We start from the raw sequence: 21,585 nt of genomic DNA, 5'->3' as shown, positions 1-21,585 counted from the left end.
CCACCAAACCTTTGCCTCTGCATCTAAGCCCTCTCCTTCCAGTGCTCCCTAGATAGTATCCCCTCGGTGTCAAGTTTTTAGTGTTGGTTTATTATGATCTAGTTTGTGGTCAAGTCCCTTAGTGTCAGCTCTTATGATGATGTTTGTGGTATTTTTGTTGTTGTTATGAATTGTGGATGGTGGTAATAACATTGACCCTGCTCCTGTTGAAAAATCCAAATTATGTTAATGCAAGCTTTTCCCTTTTTGTTGTATATGCCTTGTCTTTATGCTCTGTTTTTAGTCATGTTGTGTGCACACAAGTGGCATGAGTTAACTCAAGCTAGACTTCTTTTTGCTATAAGCTTGTTACTATTTTTTTTATGATGCCAAAAGGGGGAAGAAATGTGAATGTGCATAATTGAATAATGATGATGTATACTGATTAAGGGGGAATACAGATTCAGGGGGAAAACTTAAGGTCTTTTTGGTTCACTGTCTGGTTCTGTGTGGCTCTTTCTGGGATTTTTAATTATAAGTTTGTCATCATCAAAAAGGGAAAAATTGATAGGTTAAGTACCTTGTTTTATATTTTGATGATCTAACAAATTTACGGTCAAGAACCAAATAAGGAACCTATTACACATTCTCAAGACCTTAAGATCAAAAGGTTCCAACTTGGGATATGGTTCAACTCTTCAGGGTCGGAGGAACAACAGAGGGAACATATAGCTACTGTTTTTCGAGGAAACTGCACAAGTCAACTGCCCTAGCTGTAAAGTTGCTCCTGCACATGCTACAGTGCAAAAACAGTGCAGCAGTCACCTTTATGGGGAGTGTCTTTTACCTACCTTACTTACACCATCGGAATTTTCCACCTAAAATTCCCCTTGTCATTTACTTACTGCAATGTGTGTGTGTTCTGTTGAAACTGATACAGAATCTGGTTCTCTGTAGAGTTTGGTGGACCCTTAAATTCTATCATTTTTCAATCTCACGGAAGAATTAATAAATTGAAAGAGAGAGCTTCTGGGTTGTAGCTATACAACTAGGGATTGGGGGACGTTAAATAGTAAACTAAACGAAGATGACGTTGTCCAATTGGCCGAAAGAAGAAAATGGATATACATATTCTGCTGATAACTAACTTTACATCTGTATCCATATATTTTATAAGTATAAAATCATCCAAGTGCAGACTATCAATACTTACAGCAATAGATAAAACTATTCATACGTCAAATAAAAAAAACAAATCATATACATGAAGTACAACATTAGGGACATCAATGCTATCTGTTTCTTCTTCTCAGTTTAATTTTCTGATATCAACTACCAAGAATTGTACTATTGAGTAAAAGAAATATTAGACATGTCTTAGGAGGAACTGAAAAACTCTTAGTAACCAAAATCAAGTACTACTGTCCAAGCACAAGAAATAATTAGTCTTACCATCTTCCATTTTCTGCACCAACTTTACTTTCTTTATCATCCTTGGAAGATAGTGCCAGCTTCTCTCTTAAACTTTCAACCTTTTCTTTCAGTGGGGTGACACTAAGGGCAGCAGCAATTCCCTCCCTGATCTCAGTTTCCAGCTCTTTTACCTTTTCTGAGCTGGAATCTTTCACAATCTCTAGCTTCAACTCTTCAATCTTCTCACTTAGACCTGATCTAGTCACAGCTCTTTGAATCTCCTCCTTTATCTCCTCATTTACCTTTGACAAATCCTCTTCCAATTCTGGAGCAGCAGCAATGTTCGTCCTTTTGCGCGTGCCTACTATTTCCAGGTTGGCTGACTTTAGAACATCCTCCAGCTCTTTCTTAGCTTTTTCTACTTCCTCCACCAGATTCGTATCCAAAGGTTCCCCGTTTGATAGCTTTTTCGAAGCTGCGTTTAAAAGCTCTAGCTTGGCTTTTACAGTTGTTGGAATTTTCTGATTGACTTCACTTTTTAGTTTCTCACTTTTATTCTTCAGCTCGATGAGCCTGCTAGCCATGTTCACAGTCTGTAGCTTTTGCTTTAAACCAAGATATGCGCCAGGTTGTGACAGCTTCTGCTTAAATTCTTGCATAATCTTATTAGCTTTCTCCTGCAAAGACTTGTTAAGTGGTTGATCCGGAATCGGGGCTCTTTGCAACTCTAGTTTAAGAGATTCAATCTTATCTTGCAAGCCCATAGCTATGAATGCTTTTGTTATCTCAGTATCTAGATCTTCTTGGAGCTTCTCAAGGACTTGGGTTGTAACAGGATCAGATGGTCCCTTAGCTTCTAGAATCTTCTTCCTAAGATTTTCAAGCTCTGATTCCAAATCAGCAGGCTGTGTGTTAGCCTCGGATGGCTTCATTTTGCGTTTCCTTTCAGGTTCAACCTGAATGCCCTCCTGGAAACCTCCAATTGAACGAAATTTAAGCATCCGGTGGTGAAGCAACTGTTCTGTATTCATCCTTCCAAGTTCCTGTATTAGGAAACCATGGTGAAAAATCAACGCAAAACTACAAGTGAAAATGTAGAATATAAGCCAAACACTGAAGGATTCATTTTATAGATCAACTATGTCTCAATCCCAAACTAGTTCAGGCTGGCTAAAATGTTAGAATTCGTCACTTGACAAATTCAGCAAGCACCATTAGATAATAGTCTAGTATATGGTAATTCTATTCACTCCTATCCCACAGAAGTGCGCCCAAACTAAAAACTGGCATCCTTGGTACAATGTAGAATTGCCTCTGTATCATTAGCTGTTACTTTCTTTCCATTTCCTCTTACAATATGAAGCCAATTGTTACTCTTTCTTGAGCAAAAGCATTAGCTTTGGTAATTTTCCAAAGACATTGGGTATTACCGCCATGGCCTCGACAATAGCATGTTTAATCTGCTGAGACGCCCAGAAAGGATCGGCATGGGCACCACCCAAAGGTTCCTGCAAGAGATGACAAACAAAGCCAATATTACAATAAGGATGATTGGATGGGTAAAATAAGCAAATTGTTTCAGTTTGACTACTGGAAGCCTTCACCATGAATTTCCAAATCTTTTCCTATCTAAAACCAATAAGTATAAGGTGAAAAGTATATAGATGGCAAGAGTTCTTACAGGAATAATACCATCAGCTATCTTGAGCCTGTAATGTTCCTGAGCTGTGATCCTCAGTTTTTCAGCTGCCTATTCAATAAAAATTTCAGTAACGGTAACCATATTTTCACAAACTTCATACACAATATCTTGTATACCTTTGGAGCTGCTTGTGAAGATTTCCATAATATTGCAGCACAAGCTTCAGGACTGATCAGAGAAGCATAGACTTTGTAAAGATATACCAGAGACCGAGATAATCAAGGATACAATGCGAGAAGTGTAGAAGCAACAACTACAATGTCACGTAAAGACCAACATGATAAAGCAATATTGAGTGCCCCAAAGGATTGCTAGAAACCAATCCCTGAATCTTCAAAATCAATGCTTAAACACATGTACAATGTGTCGACATCTTTAAGCTGACACAGTATGCTTTAGTTTGTCCTTGATACAGTAAGCTGACAGTTGATATTTTGCTTACATTTCAGGCACAAAAATTATTTTTGAACTTGAACTCTTTTTATCCTTCAAAATGTCACATGCCCGATAAGCAGTTGAACAAATTCACGGCAGAAGGGAAAGAGAACCAGTTTTACCTAGCAACATAGAATGCTGAGTTTTCCAGCATTAACAACTTGTTTGCACATCCAATAGCAAGAGCACCGCCTGAACCACCTTCACCAGTTACAACCGTAATGATTGGAACTTTCAGCCCAAACATTGTCCTCAAATTATGGGCTATAGCCTCACCCTACATGAAAATATTGGAGGAATTTATAGACGCTACGACCAAAACTTATTCAATAATGCAAAATTTGATAGTCAATGCAAACATTCATACCTGACCTAGCTCTTCAGATCTTAAATCAGCGAAAGCCCCTGGGGTGTCTACAAATGTAACAATGGGGAAGCCATGATGATCAGCATATTTCATCATTCTCAAAGCCTTTCTGTAGCTGCAAGGTGGAGATTTAGTAGTTACCAATCAAATTTTTTGACTAAGCCAACCTTGAGTTATTATCAAAAAGGACATTTCCTTGTAAGCTACTGAAAATAAGTAGACTCTAAAATTCTGAATGACTTGAACAATTGTAAAATTAAATGTGGAAGCATGTTGAAAGCCTAATGTGCAAACAACTTCAGTTTAACTAGTCAAAATTAACCTGTTGATTGCACATAGAACGGGTTACTTTGGATGCTTGATAGTAATTACAATCTGTGCACATTCGATAAGCCTATTAGTTCTATGAAAGAGAATACTTGAAGCATACCCATGAGGGGTTGGCATTGCAAAATTCCGCATGATGTTTTCTTTTGTATTTCTACCTTTCTGGTGGCCAATGAAGAGGTAACTTCTGCCTTCAATGCTCCCAATGCCAGTAATCATGGCTGGATCGTCATAGCCAGCACGATCTCCATGGAGCTCTACCCACTTCATACATAACATAGGAATAAGATCCTCGAGTTGTAAGAGAAGCTGCTAACAACCATTGGCGAAAAGCAAATATCACAAGGTATACCTTCTCTGTCATATTTAATATATGATCTAGAACAGTTGGTCTATTAGGGTGTCGAGCAATTTGGAGGCGTTGAATGGGTGTCAAATGAGTGTACAAGTCCTTCAGGGCCTGAAAGTATGGCATATGTATCAAATGGATATCAAATGGAACAGAAAAAAGAGTTCGTCAAATGACTATATTTGCAAAGGTATCACCAAAACAAGCTGATGTCCTTTGCAAAATGAACAATACAAGGTGTTACTTTATAACAAACCCTTTTAGAAGTTAAAAAGTAGATAGTTTCTCATAAGTTAGTAATACAAGGAAAACGACACTTAGCGGACTGTTGCCCTCTTTAAGATCAGTTTAGTTCAAAACTAACACAAATTTTGGTAACAAATATATACAACCAGCTATCTATTGTAAGAGTCATGTGAGTTTACCTGCTGATACTTGGCTTCCAAGGCATTAATCTGATCAGTGAAATCCAATCCAGTGTCTTCGGCCATTCTACGCACCTGTATAAGAAATGAGTTGAATAAAGCACCAGTTTTCTGATTCAGGCAACTACTGTCAATAGATTCTCTACATTCCCGGTGCCATAATCATGAATTAGCCATGCTGGCACCAAATACTTAATTTATGTCAGCAATACATACATGTAACGGCATATATAGCCATTGATAATTGTCATTGTACACTTTAATTGGCTATAACCAAACATCATTTGTAAGCAACTCACCTCAATAAGCTGTTTCTCTAAATCAACCAATGGCTTCTCAAAGGCAAGAGTGACTGGTTTCGGTTTCTCATCAAGAGGCTTAAAGAAGGAAAGATACTTTAAGGGTGTCTTAGTGTTTGGATCAATATCACCAGGCCACGGGTAATCATGCTTCTTCCACTTTTTTATTTCAGCACCAACGCGGAATTTCTTCCGCGTCCTCACTTTGGGACCTTCCAAATCATTCAAATTCAGGCCATACAACCTTTTGGTAAGAAATACACTCCCAAGGGACAACTGTGGCACAAATTCAGAAGTGAGGTCCTCTGAGTTTCTGCCTCTTCCACAATTCCCAACTGTTAGAGATAAGGTAGCCATCTACTCTTTGAATGTGCCAAACTGCAAAATCAGCTTAAACGCCTTACAAGCCAAATATCTGCATTTCCCACACAGAGAAACAAAATTAAGAATGAACATGCAAAAGATAGACAAATTAACATCAATTACTTGTTCCAATATGACCCTTGTGACCAGGAGGTCACGGGTTCAAGCCGTGGAAACAGCCTCTTGCAGAAATACAGGGTAAGGACCCTTGTGGTCCGACCCTTCCCCGTAACCCGCTCATAGCGGGAGCTTAGTGCACCGGGCTGCCCTTTTTTTTTACTTGTTCCACTATGCTTGACAGTAGGAGCAGTAGTGAGGGAAGACATATACTTGAGATAATAATAAGTAATCAAAAGAGTTTTATCCTCAAAAAGTAATCATGTGAGTTCCATCAATACTCATTTTTCAAATATTTCAATAAAACATGTCTTGAAACTTGACTAAGACAAAGATTTCATCTTTATACTTAGACACCATATATAAATAACAATGCTGAAGAGCCTAGCTACACACATTAGCAACAAAAGCCATTACACAACTCAATCACACCCATTAACAGAAGCATCAATTCTTGGTTTAAAAAAATTCTGAGCAACCCAAATGAGAAATGCACAACTGGGTAAACAAAATCAAGCAGAAATGCATTACAAGAAACAAAAAGTTTGGGCACGTAAGACAACTGTAGCCCTAGTAATATCCTCAACTATTCATCTTAAATTTGAAATTATGTACTCTTATCAACAAAAAAAGAAATGAATAAAATAGATGGACAAAATATCAACTGAGAAAGAATATACCATGGCCGAGCCAAGAAAGTATAGAGCATGAAATATGGAGCTGAAAATTCTGGGGTTCTCCTTTTCTATCAATATAATGGCTTTTTTGGTATGAATAGGCTAGCAGTTCAAGAACATGAACCAACGGTTGAGATAGAATACATGTATATATGTCAAGTTATCAACTGTACAAAACTGAAAGCTCCTTTTTTGGCTGTAGATGATACTAATGGATTAGTATTTGGAAAGTCATGGAGGTCCCCGCCAAAACATGTCATGTCCAAAGCCTGTGACAGGTAAATTTTGCCTTTTGAGGGGACAAATGCTTGAGCTGACTTGTTACAGAAGAACACACACAATATTACTAGTGTTTATCCAAAGTGTTCCACGCTATTTTTATTTTATGGGTTCTAGAAATTATTAGATTTAGAAGTACGATTTCAAATATTTATAGTTAAATTCTGAATTTAATACTACATATATTTAATAAACAATTTTAATATTAAAACTGTATGGGTCAAAATCTAACCAGACAAGAATCGACGTGAGGGGGGACGGAGAAAAGTTACATGGGACTGTCGTATCTCGCTCAAAGTGACAAATCAATGTTCGACCTTGTTGAACTCATAACGGGACGTAATTCGACCTCGCATGAATTTACACCCCTACGGCCTCCGGCCATCGCCAGGCGGAAGCAAAATTCGACCTCGCTCGAATATACAAGTCAAAACAGACTTCGCCCAAGTTGGCATGTCCGAATTCGACATCGCTCGAATATATAAGTCAAAATTGATGTCGCTCAAATTGGCAACTCGAATTTGCAGATCAAAAGTGACTTCATTCGAACTCACGAAATGGGATCCGATCTCGCTCGGATCAAGCGAACTAAATTCGACCTTATTCGAATTCCCAATTAAAAATCAGGGACTCATTACGGGGAAATCTGAAGATCGTTTTCGAAAAAAGGGGGGGAGAAAGTCAAAAGATATGTAACCAAAGGCAAAGCGACTACTTTATTCACGTGTACATGCGCAACAGTTGCGCCTTACAAAAGGCCAAAAGCGGGCCCCCCAGAAAAAAATAAAAACAAACAACAAAAGAACTAAAAAAACTAAGTACAAAAGCTGCAAAAAAAAAATTCACTTGCCATCGTCTCCATCGTCGTTCTCCCCAGCATCGTCGTCGTCGGAAGGAAGCCCATCTCGATCTCAACACCCTCGCTGGCCTCCGGTGTCGTAGGGTCATAACTGAAGGCAAGACGAGCCTCGCGTGCCTTCGCCCGAGCATCTTCAAAAGCGGCCTCAAGAACACTCCCCGCCTCCCACAAACCTTTGTATATATCTCGTTGGGCCTCAGCATGGACCCATAGCTCATACAAACGGCGGGGGACAGTAGCAGAGGCAGATTCTTGAGGGATAGCCTGAGCCAAAAGTTGCGCCTTCTCGGCCTCAAGAGCCACAACCCGGTCTCCCAGGCTCGACGAAGCTTCCCGATCAATTTCATCAATCCGCTCCTCGAGCCGCGCCTCCCTCAGTGTGGTCATCGCCCTCTCAGACTCCTGCTTAGACCTGAGGATGCGGATAGTGTCTTCTAGCGTTGTCGTCCTCACTAAAGCCGACACTCGAGCCTCTCGGCTCTCTCCAACTCGGTTACCTTCTTTTCTAGCTCGGCCACCTTCTCCATCCATTCTGCATTTAAATTGGCGACTCTGGTTGCGTTTTGTTCAAGCTCGGCTCGCAAAGACAGCACCTTCGCCTGAAGGTCTTCACACTCCGCCGCAACCCCTTTGCCCACTTCGAGCTTCTCGTCTTTGGCATGGAGTAACTCCTCAAGCTCGCTGCATTTGCGGATAGACAACATCAATTCCTCATCCCTTTTCTCCAATTCCTTCCTAACAGATTGAGTATTACTGCCCGCCCTAACCTGCGCGTGCATCTCACGTCACTTGTTGTGGTACCAGCGATACTTCGCGACCATTTTCAAAAAGACTTCGGCCCTAGTCTCAGCCCTACGAGCACTCTCGATCTCCAGCATGTGAGTATAAAAAAAGAGAAAAAAAGGGGGGAATCAGCGAAGGCAAAATAGAACAAAACAATGAAAATGGCTAAAGGAAGCTCACCCTCAAGGACATCCTCGCCACACCACGTGACAAAGCGAAATCATTGATCTCCCGAAGAGACTCACTTTTGGCGGTAGTACATAGAAGGTCGACTTGAGGCACCAACTCCATCGTGTCCTCCAAAAGGTTAAAATTCAATGGAATCTCGAGCACACGAGAAGGACCTTCCGCCCTCACATCGACCCTGGTAAAGCCTTCCTCGAACATCCTCATATCCTTAAGATCGATGTCGGAATCCGATTCACAATCATCCACCATCACGCCCTTCGACCTCTCATTAGCTGAAGAGGGGGCGCGGCCCTGCCAAGATGACGATGAGCCGCTCGGAATAATCGTGGTAGCCCCCGAACTCTATCTCCCTACCACGGTGGTCTCTCCCAAGACCAAGACAGGCATCGCCTCCGCACCCAAGTCGGTGCCACTGCCAGCTTCAGATACCGCCAAAGTAGGGTCGCCCCTCGAGGATGTCTCAACCAAAGATGCTCCATATGACAACCTCCGCCTCTTTGACGGTGCCTCTTCGCCATTGTTGCAGGAAGGTTCATCCGTCGAATGGACTGCGAGGACCGGAGTGTCTGACTAGGGAGCAACCTCCAAATGAACAGGCCCAGTTGCGGACGTGGTCTGCCGAGCAACCAAACTTTGGGTGCTCTCACCCGCAGTTGCCCTTGAAGTGGGTCGGACAGAGGAAGCCGGATGGCAGAAAGCAAGCGTAGGAGTCCTCGTCCTTCTCACTCCTTTCTGACCTGCTAATGAGGAGATTCGATCAAACAAAGATAAGGTAAAAGAAACTACAGAGCAAAGAACAATGCAAGACCACAATGAGCCAACTCACCAACAAGGGGTTTGCGCCCAAACTTCTCATGTAAAGGTGCCCATTCGTGAATCCCCATTGTATGGGGGAGAATCGTGCTTACCCACTCGCGAATATTAGTGACTAGCAGATGAGGTACTCTCTCGGCTACAAAAACAAAAACAAACCCTCAATGAGGACATTAAAGGGAGATGGCCGACGACCATCTTAAGAAAAAATGCATAAAGTAAAAAAGAAAGAAAGACCTACAGGTGAAATTCCATGTCTCAGGAAACCACGCCGGGGTCGACATGACGTGTTTTGTCTGGACGTAGAAGAAGCTCTCCCAAAAGAGGCGATTTGCCTTGTCATCCATCTTCACCACCAAACTCTTGGCTCCTCGATGGCGCATGTGAATCATCGTAACCCTAAGAAAATGGGGGGCGAATAGGCGAAGCATGTGTCACAGAGAAATCCCTCGGTCGGCCAGCTCCGCGTACTTGATGAGCATAAGGAAAATCTTGTACGCGTACGAAGAGAGTTAAGCCGGCAAACCTCATAGAAGCAGCAGAAATCCACCACCAAGGAAGGTAGGGGAAGCGTATACCCGATTGATACGAGCACGATCAATGAAATTGCAATCAAGGATCTGTATTTACCATCTGGACCAATCACGAGACCTAAAGCTAGAAAGGCTCAAGAAGTAATGCATGGGTTGGTAAAGAAGCTACTTGACATGAGATCGGAAGTCATAGGTGTGGATGAGAATCTAAAATTTATACACGTATCTCAAGTGAGCCTAAATGGAGACACTCATGAGTAAATGGTGATGAACTAACTTGTGATTAACTCTTTTGCATCTCTCTTAATAATATATTTTGTAATACTTTATTTTTAGAATATATTACTTTGAGTGTGTTTGTATTTTGTTTTGTAGGCATGCAACATTTGGTAAATACTTTGGGAAAATTGGAGCAAAGGAGTGATACTTAATACTATCCAACATTCACAAAACAGTCCGAACAATGGCCCAACTTCAAATATTGATCTGTTCAAGTATAGATCAAATTGGGATACAAAATTCATTATGATTAAATATATTGAAGTCTAGATTCTAATGAGCCAAACCGTTCTTAATTTGGATCTTTCTACATCAAGTTATGTCCATACAAACTACAGTTGTACAAATCTGGACAAAATCACACTAGTCCACTTTGAAATTAGTTGTGGAATAGAATACAATGAATTTAGCTGTAAAACTTACCAAAATTGTAACCTCATATGTCTTCTTTTCAGAAAATCAAGAATTGTGCAATTTCAACACTCATATACAAAATTATAGACTTTCTACCAAGATTGCATCAATCTGCCAAGATTTTCAATACAATAGATTCAATCATTCATACTTGGTAGAAAACATTGAATTGAATTTCTCTTGTGAAATCATTTAAAATGTGCAGCAAGTAGTTAGATGGTATGACAATATTTGTAGGCCACCATAAGATTTCTTGGATGACTTTAAGGCCTCCATTGTTGAAGATTGCATGTTGCCACCATTGAAGACCATTTTAGTATTTATTTTTATACTTGTAGTTTGGTAAAGAGTAGTTGAAATGGCTCTATAAATAGCCACCACTCCTTCATTGTAAGATCAGATTATTGAGTGTTATATGAAATATATTTCTCTTTGAGAGTTTAGGAGAGTTCTCCTTAAGTTCTACCAAGAACTTCTCTTGATTGCTTCAAGGATAGTTTCTCCTTGTAAGTAATCTTCTATCTTATGTGATAGATTAGGTTACTTGATTATTGCTCTTGAGGTTGTGGATTTAATATATCCATGGTTGCTTGCGCTTATAATCTTGGGGTCTAATCTCCTTGTAAGTTTCATACTTTTTATATTTTATCCTACGTCACTTCCTATCATATTTACGTTATATATCTTTTGATCTTTGGGTTTTGCATCATTTAGTATCAGAGCCTTGTTGATTATATTGTCTTATATATTTGTTCAAGTTTTGAGCTCTTTATTTAAAAAAAAGGAGATAAAACAAAAAAAAATATACCCAAAAATACTATAATCTAGTGGAATCTTTTGTTTCTAGATTTTTTAGTCGTCTATTCTTATTTTTCAACAAGTAGTATTTTACTTAAATACTACCTATTGTGATTTTTTTTGTCCTCTCTGAATCAAATCAAGTTATGATTAAATCCATATAGTCAATCCTCTGTATTCAGCTATTCTTGCTGAATTTTGTTATTTCCTTTGTTTATTTTTTTCAGCATCATTATTTCTTCTCTTGTCAACTCATGAACTTTTTATATTAGAATTCTACAATAGAAACTTTCTTTTCAAGTCATCCAAATTTAGTTACTTGGCAGAATTACAAAGGAAACCTCTATAGTAGTAAAAGGCTTGAGTGCAAAAAAAAACCAACACTATTGAGGGACAAACACGAGGGTTGTGTGAAATTGAGCGAGTGTAAACACGTGAGGGAGTGTTGTGAGACCCTAATTTTTTTTTTGTATAAGCATGTCACATGCAGGTAATGGTCATTAAAGAACAGGAAGTGTAAATGTCAATCCAGATATAGTAGTTGTCATTCAAGCGATGCAACGAGAATTTTCAAGGATGAGCATGAGATTAGATAATATGTAAGAGAGGTTGGAAGAAAATGAAAACAGGAGAACAGAACCAGGGAACGAAAGGAGGCAAGAACAACCACGGGTTGGTGAAGAACACTTCAATGGTATTGAAGGAGATAGTGATAATGACTATGTTGATATGGGAAGACATGGTCAAAGAGGGGGTAGAAGAGGAAGACTGCAAAGGGGACTTAGGAATGAAGAAGGGGTTGATAGGAATTTGGTTAGTATTAAGATGAGCATCCCTTCCTTTCAAGGGAAGAGTGATCTGGATGCCTATCTAGACTGGGAAAGAAAGGTTGAAAATGTGTTTGATTTCCATAATTACTCGGAGGAGAAGAAGGTAAAATTAGCAATTACTGAATTCACCGATTATGCTTCAACATGGTGGGATAAGATAGTGGTGAATAGAAGGAAAAATTTGGAAAGACCGGTTTCTTCTTGGGAAGAGATGAAGGCTATTATGAGGAAACGATTTGTTCCCTCACAATACTATAGAGATCTTCATAGGAAGCTTCAAACCTTATACCAAGGTACAAAAGGTGTTGAGAAATATTACCAAGAGATGGAGATGTCTATGATTAGAGCCAACATTGAAGAAGACCGCGAGGCAACTATAAAAAGGTTCATTAATGGATTGAATAGAGAAATTTCAAATGTTGTAGACTTACAACATTATGTGGAGATGGAAGAACTTGTGCACATGGCTGTAAAAGTCGAAAGGCAGCTCAAGTTCAAGGGTCAAAACAAGCGGCCTATTCCTAGTCCAAGATGGGGAAAATCGAAGGATACAGGCAACACTTCTTGGAGGGGAAATTGGAGTAAGCCAAGAGATGATAGAGCTATCCAAAGGCCTAAAGAAGACAAAATCAAGGAAAACAAAGCTTAAGGTACTAGTTCATTCCCTACTAATACTAGAAACAGAGATGCTAAATGTTTTAAATGTCATGGGGTTGGGCATATTGCTTCTAAATGTCCTAATAGAAGGACAATGATTTTAAAAGCTGATGGGAGCTTTGAGACGGATGTGGAAAGTGATGATGATAATAGTGAAGATGTAGTTGGCGCACCTCACTATGAGGAGGGTAGTGATGTTGAGTCACCTCTAATTGGTAAATTGATGGTGCTAAGGAGAGTCATGAGTTTGCAGATAAAGGAAGATGATGTTCTTGTGCAAAGAGAAAATATCTTTCACACCAGGTGCCAGGTAAGGGAAAAGATTTGTTCCATGATAATTGATGGGGGTAGTTGTACTAATGTAGCAAGCATAACTATGGTTGAGAAATTGGGTTTACAATGCTTAAAACATCTTTCTCCTTATAAGTTGCATTGGTTAAATGATAGTGGAGAAGTGAAGGTGAGTAAGCAAGTGATGGTGCCATTTTCTATCGGGAAGTATAGTGATGAAGTATTGTGTGATGTTGTGCCTATGCAAGCATGTCATATTTTGCTTGGCCGACCATGGCAGTTTGATAGGAAAGAAATGCATGACGGTTACAAGAATAGATATTCATTTGAAAAAGATGGAAGGAAGGTGACACTTTCACTTTTAAAACCGAAGCAAGTTTTTGAAGATCAAATGAAGTTAAGAGATTCTCATGGAATAAGGAAAAAGAAAGAAAAGAGCATAAGAAAAAAGAAGAGAAAAAATAAATGAGGGAGAAAGAAAAGATGATTTTGTGAATATTGAGAGACCCAATGAGCAAGAAAAAAAGAGGGAAAAGAAAATGAAATACATTTGTGAGGAAAAAGAAGATGAGGTAAAAGAGAGTAAAATAAGCATATATGAAAAATCCAGAGAGTGTATGAGTGCTTACAAATCTAGGTCACACCTTGTGGTTCTTTTGTATAAGGGATCTTATTTGAGCACTAATGAACTAACCATTCCTTTGCCTAGTGTTGCTTCTTCTCTTTTGCAGGAATTTAAGGATATCTTTCCTGAGGATGTTCCAAATGGATTACCACCAATTCGAGGAATTGAACATCAAATTGATCTCATCTCGGGAGCGTCTATTGCAAATAGGCCAGCTTATCGAAGCAACCCCGAGGAGACAAAAGAGTTGCAAAGGCAAGTAGAGGAGCTTTTAGCAAAGGAATACATCCATGAAAGTATGAGTCCATGTGCAGTGCCAGTGCTTTTAGTGCCAAAGAGGGATGAAACTTGGCGAATGTGTGTTGATTGTCGAGCCGTTAACAAGATAACGGTAAAGTATCGTCATCCCATACCTAGAGTAGATGATGTGCTTGATGAATTACTGGTTCATGCATATTCTCTAAAACTGATCTTAAAAGTGGATATCACCAAATTTGTATGAAACTTGGTGACGAATGAAAGACTACATTCAAAACTAAACATGGTTTATATGAATGGATGGTTATGCCTTTTGGATTAACTAATGCACCTAGCACTTTCATGCGTTTAATGAATCATGTTTTACGTGCTTATATTGGAAATTTTGTTGTGGTTTATTTTGATGACATCCTTATTTATAGCAAGTTTCTTGATGAACATGTAAAGCATTTAAAATGTGTTTTGGAAGTGCTTAGAAAAGAAAGATTGTATGCTAACTTGAAAAATGCACATTTTGTATGGATAAGGTAATCTTTCTTGGGTTTGTTGTTAGTAGTAAAGGGATTGAGGTAGATGAGGAAAAGGTGAAGGCTGTCAAGGATTGGCCAACGCCAAAATCTGTGATCGAGGTGCGAAGTTTTCATGGTTTAGCTAGTTTCTATCGAAGGTTTGTTAGGGACTTTAGCTCTATTGCAACACCATTGATTGAGGTCATAAAGAAGGATCAGGGTTTTACGTGGAGAAAGGAACAAGTGAATGCTTTTAATTTGTTGAAAGAAAAACTTTGCTCTGCTCCATTATTGCAATTAACAGATTTTAACAAAGCTTTTGATGTTGAGTGTGATGCATCAAGAATCGGGATAGGTGCTGTGCTAATGCAGAATCAAAAGTCAATTGCATTCTTTAGTGAAAAGCTTGGAGGAGTTGCATTATAGTATTCAACATATGATAAGGAGCTTTATGCATTGGTGAGATCGTTGGAGACCTGGCAACACTACCTTTGGCCTAAGGAGTTCGTTCTTCGGATGGACCATGAATCTTTGAAGCATTTGAAAGGTCAAGGAAAGCTCAATCGAAGGCATACCAAGTGGGTTGAATTTATAGAAATATTTCCTTACGTGATTCAATACAAGCAAGGTAAGGAAAATATAGTTGCTGATGCACTATCTCGTAGGTATGCCCTTCTGTCAAATCTTACATCTAAGTTGTTGGGACTTGAACATATTAAAGAATTGTATGCTAAAGATCATGATTTTTGTCAAATATTTGAAGCATGTGGAGATACTTCTTTTGGTAAATATTATAGACACGAAGGCTATTTATTCAGAGAAGGTAAACTATGTATTCCTATGTGTTCTATAAGAGAGTTACTAGTAAGAGAAGCCCATTCTGGAGGTTTGATGGGGCATTTTGGTGTTCAAAAGACTTTGGACATATTACATGAACATTTCTTTTGGCCTCATATGTGTAGGGAGGTTGAAAGAATTTGTGTCCAATGCATATCATGTCGGTAAACAAAGTCCAAACTCTTGCCTTATGGGTTGTACACACCTCTACCTGTACCAGTAGACCTTGGGTTGATTTGTGTATGGACTTTATGTTAGGACTACCTAGGTCAAAAGGGGGATGGATAGCATATTTGATGTTGTTGACAGATTCTCTAAAATGGCTCATTTCATACCATGTCACAAAACTGATGATGCTACTCATGTTTCTACTTTGTTCTTTAGGGATGTTGTTAGGTTGCATGGCATTCCTAAACTATTGTGAGCGATAGAGATGCAAGTTTCTTAGCCACTTTTGGAGGGTTTTGTGGGGTAAGTTGGGAACTAAATTGTTATTTTCTACTTCTTATCATCCCCAAACGGATGGTTAAATAGAAGTGGTTAATAGAACATTAGGTTATTTACTGCGTGCTGTGATTACAAGGAACTTGAAAAGTGGGAAGATTGTATACTTCTTGTTGAATTTGCATATAATAGAACAATGCATTCTCTACAGGCTTTTCTCCATTTGAAGTTGTGTATGATTTTAATCCTTTGATACCATTAGATTTGGTTCCTTTACCTGTAAAAGATCTAGTTAGCTTAGATGGTAGTAGGAAGGCTGAGATGATGAAGAAAATCCACGAACAAGCACAACAACAAATTGAAAAGAAAAATGGACAGTATGCATTGAAATCTAACAACGGAAGAAAACATGTGATATTTCAACCAGGAGATTGGGTTTGGGTACACATGAGAAAAGAAAGATTTCCAACTAAAAGAAAGACCAAGCTACATCCACGTGGAGATGGACCATTCCAAGTCTTGGAAAGAATCAATGATAATGCATATAAAATCGACTTGCCAGATGAGTATCAAGTAAGTGCGACTTTTAATGTCTCTTATCTTTCTCCCTTTGATGTAGGTGAAGATTCGAGGATGATTCTTTTGAAGACCAGGAGAATGATACGAGCACGCTCGATGAAATTGCAATCAATGATCTATATTTACCATCTGGACCAATCATGAGAGCTAAAGCTAGAAAAGCTCAAGAAGTAATGCATGGGTTGGTAAAGAAGATACTTGACATGAGATCGGAAGTCATAGGTGTGGATGAGAATCTAAAATTTATACACGTATCTCAAGTGAGCCTAAATGGAGACACTCATAAGTAAATGGTGATGAACTAACTTGTGATTAACACTTTTGCATCTCTCTTAATAATATATTTTGTAATACTTTATTTTTAGAATATATTACTTTGAGCGTGTTTGTATTTTATTTTGTAGGCATGAAACATTTGGTAAATACTTTGGGAAAATTGAAGCAAAGGAGTGATACTTAATACTATCCAACATTCACAAAATTGTCCGAACAATGACCCAACTTCAAATATAAATCTGTTCAAGTATAGATTAAATTGGGCTACAAAATTCATCATAATTAAATATATTGAAGTCTAGATTCTAATGAGACAAACCGTTCTTAATTTGGAGCTTCCTACATCAAGTTATGACCATACAAGCTACAGTTGTACAAATCTGGACAAAATCACACTAGTCCACTTCGAAATTAGTTGTGGAATAGAATACAATGAATTTAGATGTGAAACTTACCAAAAGTGTAGCCTCATATGTCTTCTTTTCAGAGAATCAAGAATTGTGCAATTTCAACACTCCTAGACAAAATTATAGACTTTCTACCAAGACCGCACCAATTTGCCGAGATTTCCAATACAAGAGATTCAATCATTCATACTTGGTAGAAAACACTGAATTGAATTACTCTTGTGAAATCATTTAAAATGTGCAGCAAGTAGTTAGATGGTATGATAATATTTGTAGGCCACCATAAGATTTCTTGGATGACTTTAAGGCCTCCATTGTTGAAGATTACATGTCGCCACTATTGAAGACCATTTTAGTATTTGTTTTCATACTTGTAGTTTGGTAAAGAGTAGTTGAAATGGCTCTATAAATAGCCATCACTCCTTCATTGTAAGATCAGATTATTGAGTGTTATATGAAATATATTCATCTCTTTGAGAGTTTAGGAGAGTTCTCCTTAAGTTCTACCAAGAACTTCTCTTGATTGTTTCAAGGATAGTTTCTCCTTGTAAGTAATCTTCTATCTTATGTGATAGATTAGGTTACTTGATTATTGCTCTTGAGGTTGTGGATTTAATATATCCATGGTTGCTTGCGCTTCTAATCTTGGGGTCTAATCTTCTTGTAAGTTTCATAATTTTTATCTTTTATCTTACGTCACTTCCTACCATATTTACGTCATATATCTTTTGATATTTGGGTTCCGCATCACCGATGACAAAGGGATACGCATAAAATGCGCAGTAGTTGGGACGATGTATATGCACTATGTCCTGATCCACAAGAACCAGTTCAATGTTATCAGGGATCCCCCATTTGGCTTTGAATACTGTGAGCGCCGCAACATCCATCGAAGAAAAAATGGGTTCCGACTCATCTCCGGAAGGGCTATTAAAGTCAGTCATCGCCTTTACTGAGAGGGGAACGACCTCATCCACCATTGGAAAACTCTCGTCTTTCGCCATTTCCACTCTCGCTTCGAGTAGGGGTACATCATCTTCCGACACCGGAGCACCAACAGCTCTAACAGAGAGGGAAGAAGCACTAGCCATTTTTCCTTTGATCAAAAGAAATGAGAATGATAAGGGAAAAAGGTAGTGGTCACAGCGAATCCTAACAGAAACAGAAATATGAAAAACTGGAGGAGAAGAAGAAGAGTTGCAAAGTTCTCTTTGGAGCGATTAAGAAGCGTAACATTCAAATGAGAGATTTTCCTTATTTATAGGGATATAAATGCTCTGAGCGGGAAAATCAAGCGCTGCCAGTTAGAAAACGGAAAGGGCACGGGAAACGGCGTAATACATAGAAAATGTGCGCCATAATGACGCATGAGAAATATTAATGACATTCTAAATTGACGTGATGGTCTGACGCAGCTCTCGAAACGTCACGTTTCTACCTCGCCATGAGATATTCGTCCCTTGCATAAAGCATTCAGATTTCTCCTAATTTTCGGATCGATAGAGTCCGCCCATCGAGCTTGCCAAGAGGTGACCCCAACATGCGGAGGGACTAACTCTATAAGTCAAAATCTAACCGGACAAGAATCGGCGTGAGAGGGGACAAAGAAAAGTTACCTGGGATTGTCGTATCCATATCATGTTGTAACGATACGCACCTCGGCCACGACTGATGTCATGTATTCAAAGCGCTTGAGAGGCGAATTGGATATTACGGTATTTTAAGGGGTTAGCCCGTAATATAATCAAACGACTTAAGTACTATGGGTAATGACCGTTGGGTAAAGAAAAAAGAATGAACGAAGTGAGAAAAAGAAGAAAGGAGGGCTGAAACGAAGATAGACAGAAACATGCTCTCTAAGAGGAAGGAGGACCTTCATCTCTCTCTCTCTCTCCTCACGAAGCAAAAACAAGCAAGGAAGCTCAAATCATCAATATATATCGTTACTCTCATCACATCAAATGGATAGGGTTCTACCTTGTTAAAGATCGATGACCCTTTTTTCATCCATGTATTCTTAATTGTAGCTTGATATTATGAAAATTACCATCCTCTTCTTATATGATGGGATTCAATCACTGTTATAGTAAAATCTTATGTGTGTTATGCTTGCTTACTCTCCTCTTCTATCTTAGATCTAGAGCAAATTATCATTGGTTAAGATTTACCTAAAGTCTACTTATTTAATTAGTTTAACAAAAAGTTTAACTCTTTTTGGTCAAACAAAAATATTATTTGTGAATATATTATTGGGTTTCATCAAATTTCCTACTATTGAAAAGGGAGAAAGAGAGGTGCTTCCAGAAAAAAAAAAATGAGCTGCATCCGGTTGCAATTCGGGTCAGAGGGTGTTTTTGTAGTTACATAAAAATAAAATAATTCTATTAGCTGACAAATATAGTTACTGTAGCTGCTGTCTAAATATTTGGGTGTGTTGACCAGCTTGCCCCTTGAATTAACTCTTTGAAAGTGAGGTGTGTCATAGCAGACTAACCAACTTAGCCCTTGATCCTCACACGCGTAAAATTTGAATTTTAAGCGGACCCTACTCTTTTTAGTGGTAATAAATGGGCATGATTTATATTGTGGCTAACTTCATACTACACCTAAGGCTTAAACCAATTAGAAATGACTTTAGGAATCCAACAAAGCAACTGATGCTTTTTCAGAGTCTTTTGAGTTAAATTCGTTGTAGTTCAAACTTGTAAATTAAAACATGGAGGCTTTTAAACAAGTCCCAAAACTGTATGCCAATTTTGACAACCTATAGATTTGACTTCTCCGGTTTATTATACATGAATTTTTTCTTACTATTTAATCATACTATTAATAAGGGAGAAAGACATGTGCCTCCGAAAAAAATGAGCTGCATCCGATTGCAATTCGAGTCAGAGGGTATTTTTATAATTACATAAAAATAAAATAATTCTATTAGATGACAAATAGAGTTACTGTAGTTGTTGTGTAAATATTTGGGTGTATTGACCAGCTTGCCCCTTGAATTAACTCCTTGAAAGTGAGGTGTGTCATAGAAGACTGACCAACTTAGTCCTAGATCCTCACACGCATAAAATTTGAACTTCTAAGTGGAACCCACTTTAGTGGTAATAAATGAGCATGTTTTCCTTACAAATTTATTTTGTATTGTGGCTACGTCATACTACTCCTAAGGCTTAACCCAATTAGAAACGACTTTAGGAATCCAACAAAGCAACTGATATTTTTCAGTCTTTTGAGTCAAATTCGTTGTAGTTCAACTTGGAATTATAACATGGAGGCTTTTAAAAAAGTCCCAAATTGTGTGTCAATTTTGACAACCTATAGATTTGACTTCTCCAATTTATTATACAAGAATTTTTTTTCTTACTATTTAATCCTACTATTAATAAGGGAGGAAAAGAGGCGCCTCCGGAAAAAAATATATGAGTTGCATCCGGTTGAAATTTGGGTCAGAGGTTATTTTTACAATTATATGAAAATAAAATGATTCCATTGGCTGATAAATAAAGTTACTGTAGCTGCTGTTTAAATATTTGGGTGCGTTGACCAGCTTGCCCCTTGAATGAACTCTTTGAAAGTGAGGTGTGTCATAGCAGACTGACCAGCTTAGCCCTTGATCATGACACGTGTAAAATTTGAACTTCTAAGTGGACCCCACTATTTTCAGCGGTGATAAATGGGCATGCTTTCCTTACAAATTTATTTTACACTGTGGCTAACGTCATACTACTTCTAAGGCTTAAACCAATTAGAAATGACTTTAGGAATCCAATGAAGCAACTGATACTTTTTCAGAGTCTTTTGAGTTAAATTCGTTGTAGCTCAAACTTGAAAATTAAAACATGGAGGCTTTTAAACAAATTCTGAAATTGTGTGCTAATTTTGACAACCTATAGATTTGACTTTTCCAATTTATTATATAGAAATTTTTTCTTACTATTTAATCATACTATTAATATGGGAGAAAGAGAGGTGCCTCCGGAAAAAAATGATTTGCATCCGGTTGCAATTCGGGTCAGAGAGTATTTTTGTAATTACATAAAAATATATTGGGTCACAAATAGAGTTACTGTAGTTGCTGTTTAAATATGTGGGTGTGTTGACCAGCTTGCCCCTTGAATTAACTCTTTAAAAGTGAGATGTGTCATAGTAGACTCACCGACTTAGCCCTTGATCCTGACACGCGTAAAATTTGAACTTTTAAGTGGACTCCACTCTTTTCGGTGGTAATAAATGGGCATGCTTTCCTTATAAATTTATTTTGCACTGTGACTAATGTCATACTACTCCTAAGGCTCAAACCAACTGAAAATGACTTTAGGAATCCAACAAAGCAACTATGCTTTTTCAAATCCTTTTGAGTCAAATTCGTTGTAATTCAAACTTGGAAATTAAACGTGGAGATTTTTAAACATGTCCCAAAATTGTGTGCTAATTTTGACAACCTATAAATTTGACTTCTCCAATTTATT

General features: G+C 38.3%; 1 protein-coding gene and 1 pseudogene across 2 annotated transcripts; one reads left to right on the top strand and one right to left on the bottom strand.

Annotated features, from left to right (window-relative positions):
• Positions 1 to 1,188: 1,188 nt before the first annotated feature.
• Positions 1,189 to 6,733, bottom strand: LOC107784825 (acetyl-coenzyme A carboxylase carboxyl transferase subunit alpha, chloroplastic). Of its 2 annotated transcripts, XM_016606009.2 has the most exons (11): positions 6,457 to 6,733; positions 5,297 to 5,711; positions 4,998 to 5,072; positions 4,576 to 4,683; positions 4,327 to 4,487; positions 3,897 to 4,011; positions 3,652 to 3,806; positions 3,211 to 3,262; positions 3,074 to 3,142; positions 2,823 to 2,900; positions 1,189 to 2,435 (listed from the first exon to the last, which is right to left on the bottom strand). In XM_016606009.2, exons 2-11 carry the CDS (start codon positions 5,651 to 5,653, stop codon positions 1,428 to 1,430), a joined length of 2,178 nt encoding a protein of 725 aa, XP_016461495.1. In that variant the 5' UTR covers positions 5,654 to 5,711; positions 6,457 to 6,733; the 3' UTR covers positions 1,189 to 1,427. The 2 variants fall into 2 exon arrangements, with proteins under 2 accessions (XP_016461495.1, XP_016461496.1); XM_016606010.2 differs by lacking the exon at positions 4,576 to 4,683 and having other exon boundaries at positions 4,327 to 4,532.
• Positions 6,734 to 12,981: 6,248 nt separating this feature from the next.
• LOC142162364 (uncharacterized) lies at positions 12,982 to 16,488 on the top strand (annotated as a pseudogene).
• The last annotated feature ends 5,097 nt before the right edge of the window (positions 16,489 to 21,585 follow it).

The sequence above is a fragment of the Nicotiana tabacum genome, chromosome 7 (assembly GCF_000715075.1).
Source record: "Nicotiana tabacum cultivar K326 chromosome 7, ASM71507v2, whole genome shotgun sequence".
NCBI lineage: Eukaryota > Viridiplantae > Streptophyta > Magnoliopsida > Solanales > Solanaceae > Nicotiana > Nicotiana tabacum.
Note: the sequence above shows the minus strand (reverse complement) of the source record. Positions and strands in the feature narration are given on the sequence as shown.

Coding starts and splice junctions, on each gene's coding strand:
- LOC107784825 (XM_016606009.2), bottom strand. CDS start 5,653: ATGGCTACCTTATCTCTAACAGTTGGGAATTGTGGAAGAGGCAGAAAC. Junction 4,488..4,575: donor TATTAAATATGACAGAGAAG/GTATACCTTGTG, acceptor TTATGTATGAAG/TGGGTAGAGCTCCATGGAGA. Junction 2,436..2,822: donor CTATTGTCGAGGCCATGGCG/GTAATACCCAAT, acceptor TTCCTAATACAG/GAACTTGGAAGGATGAATAC.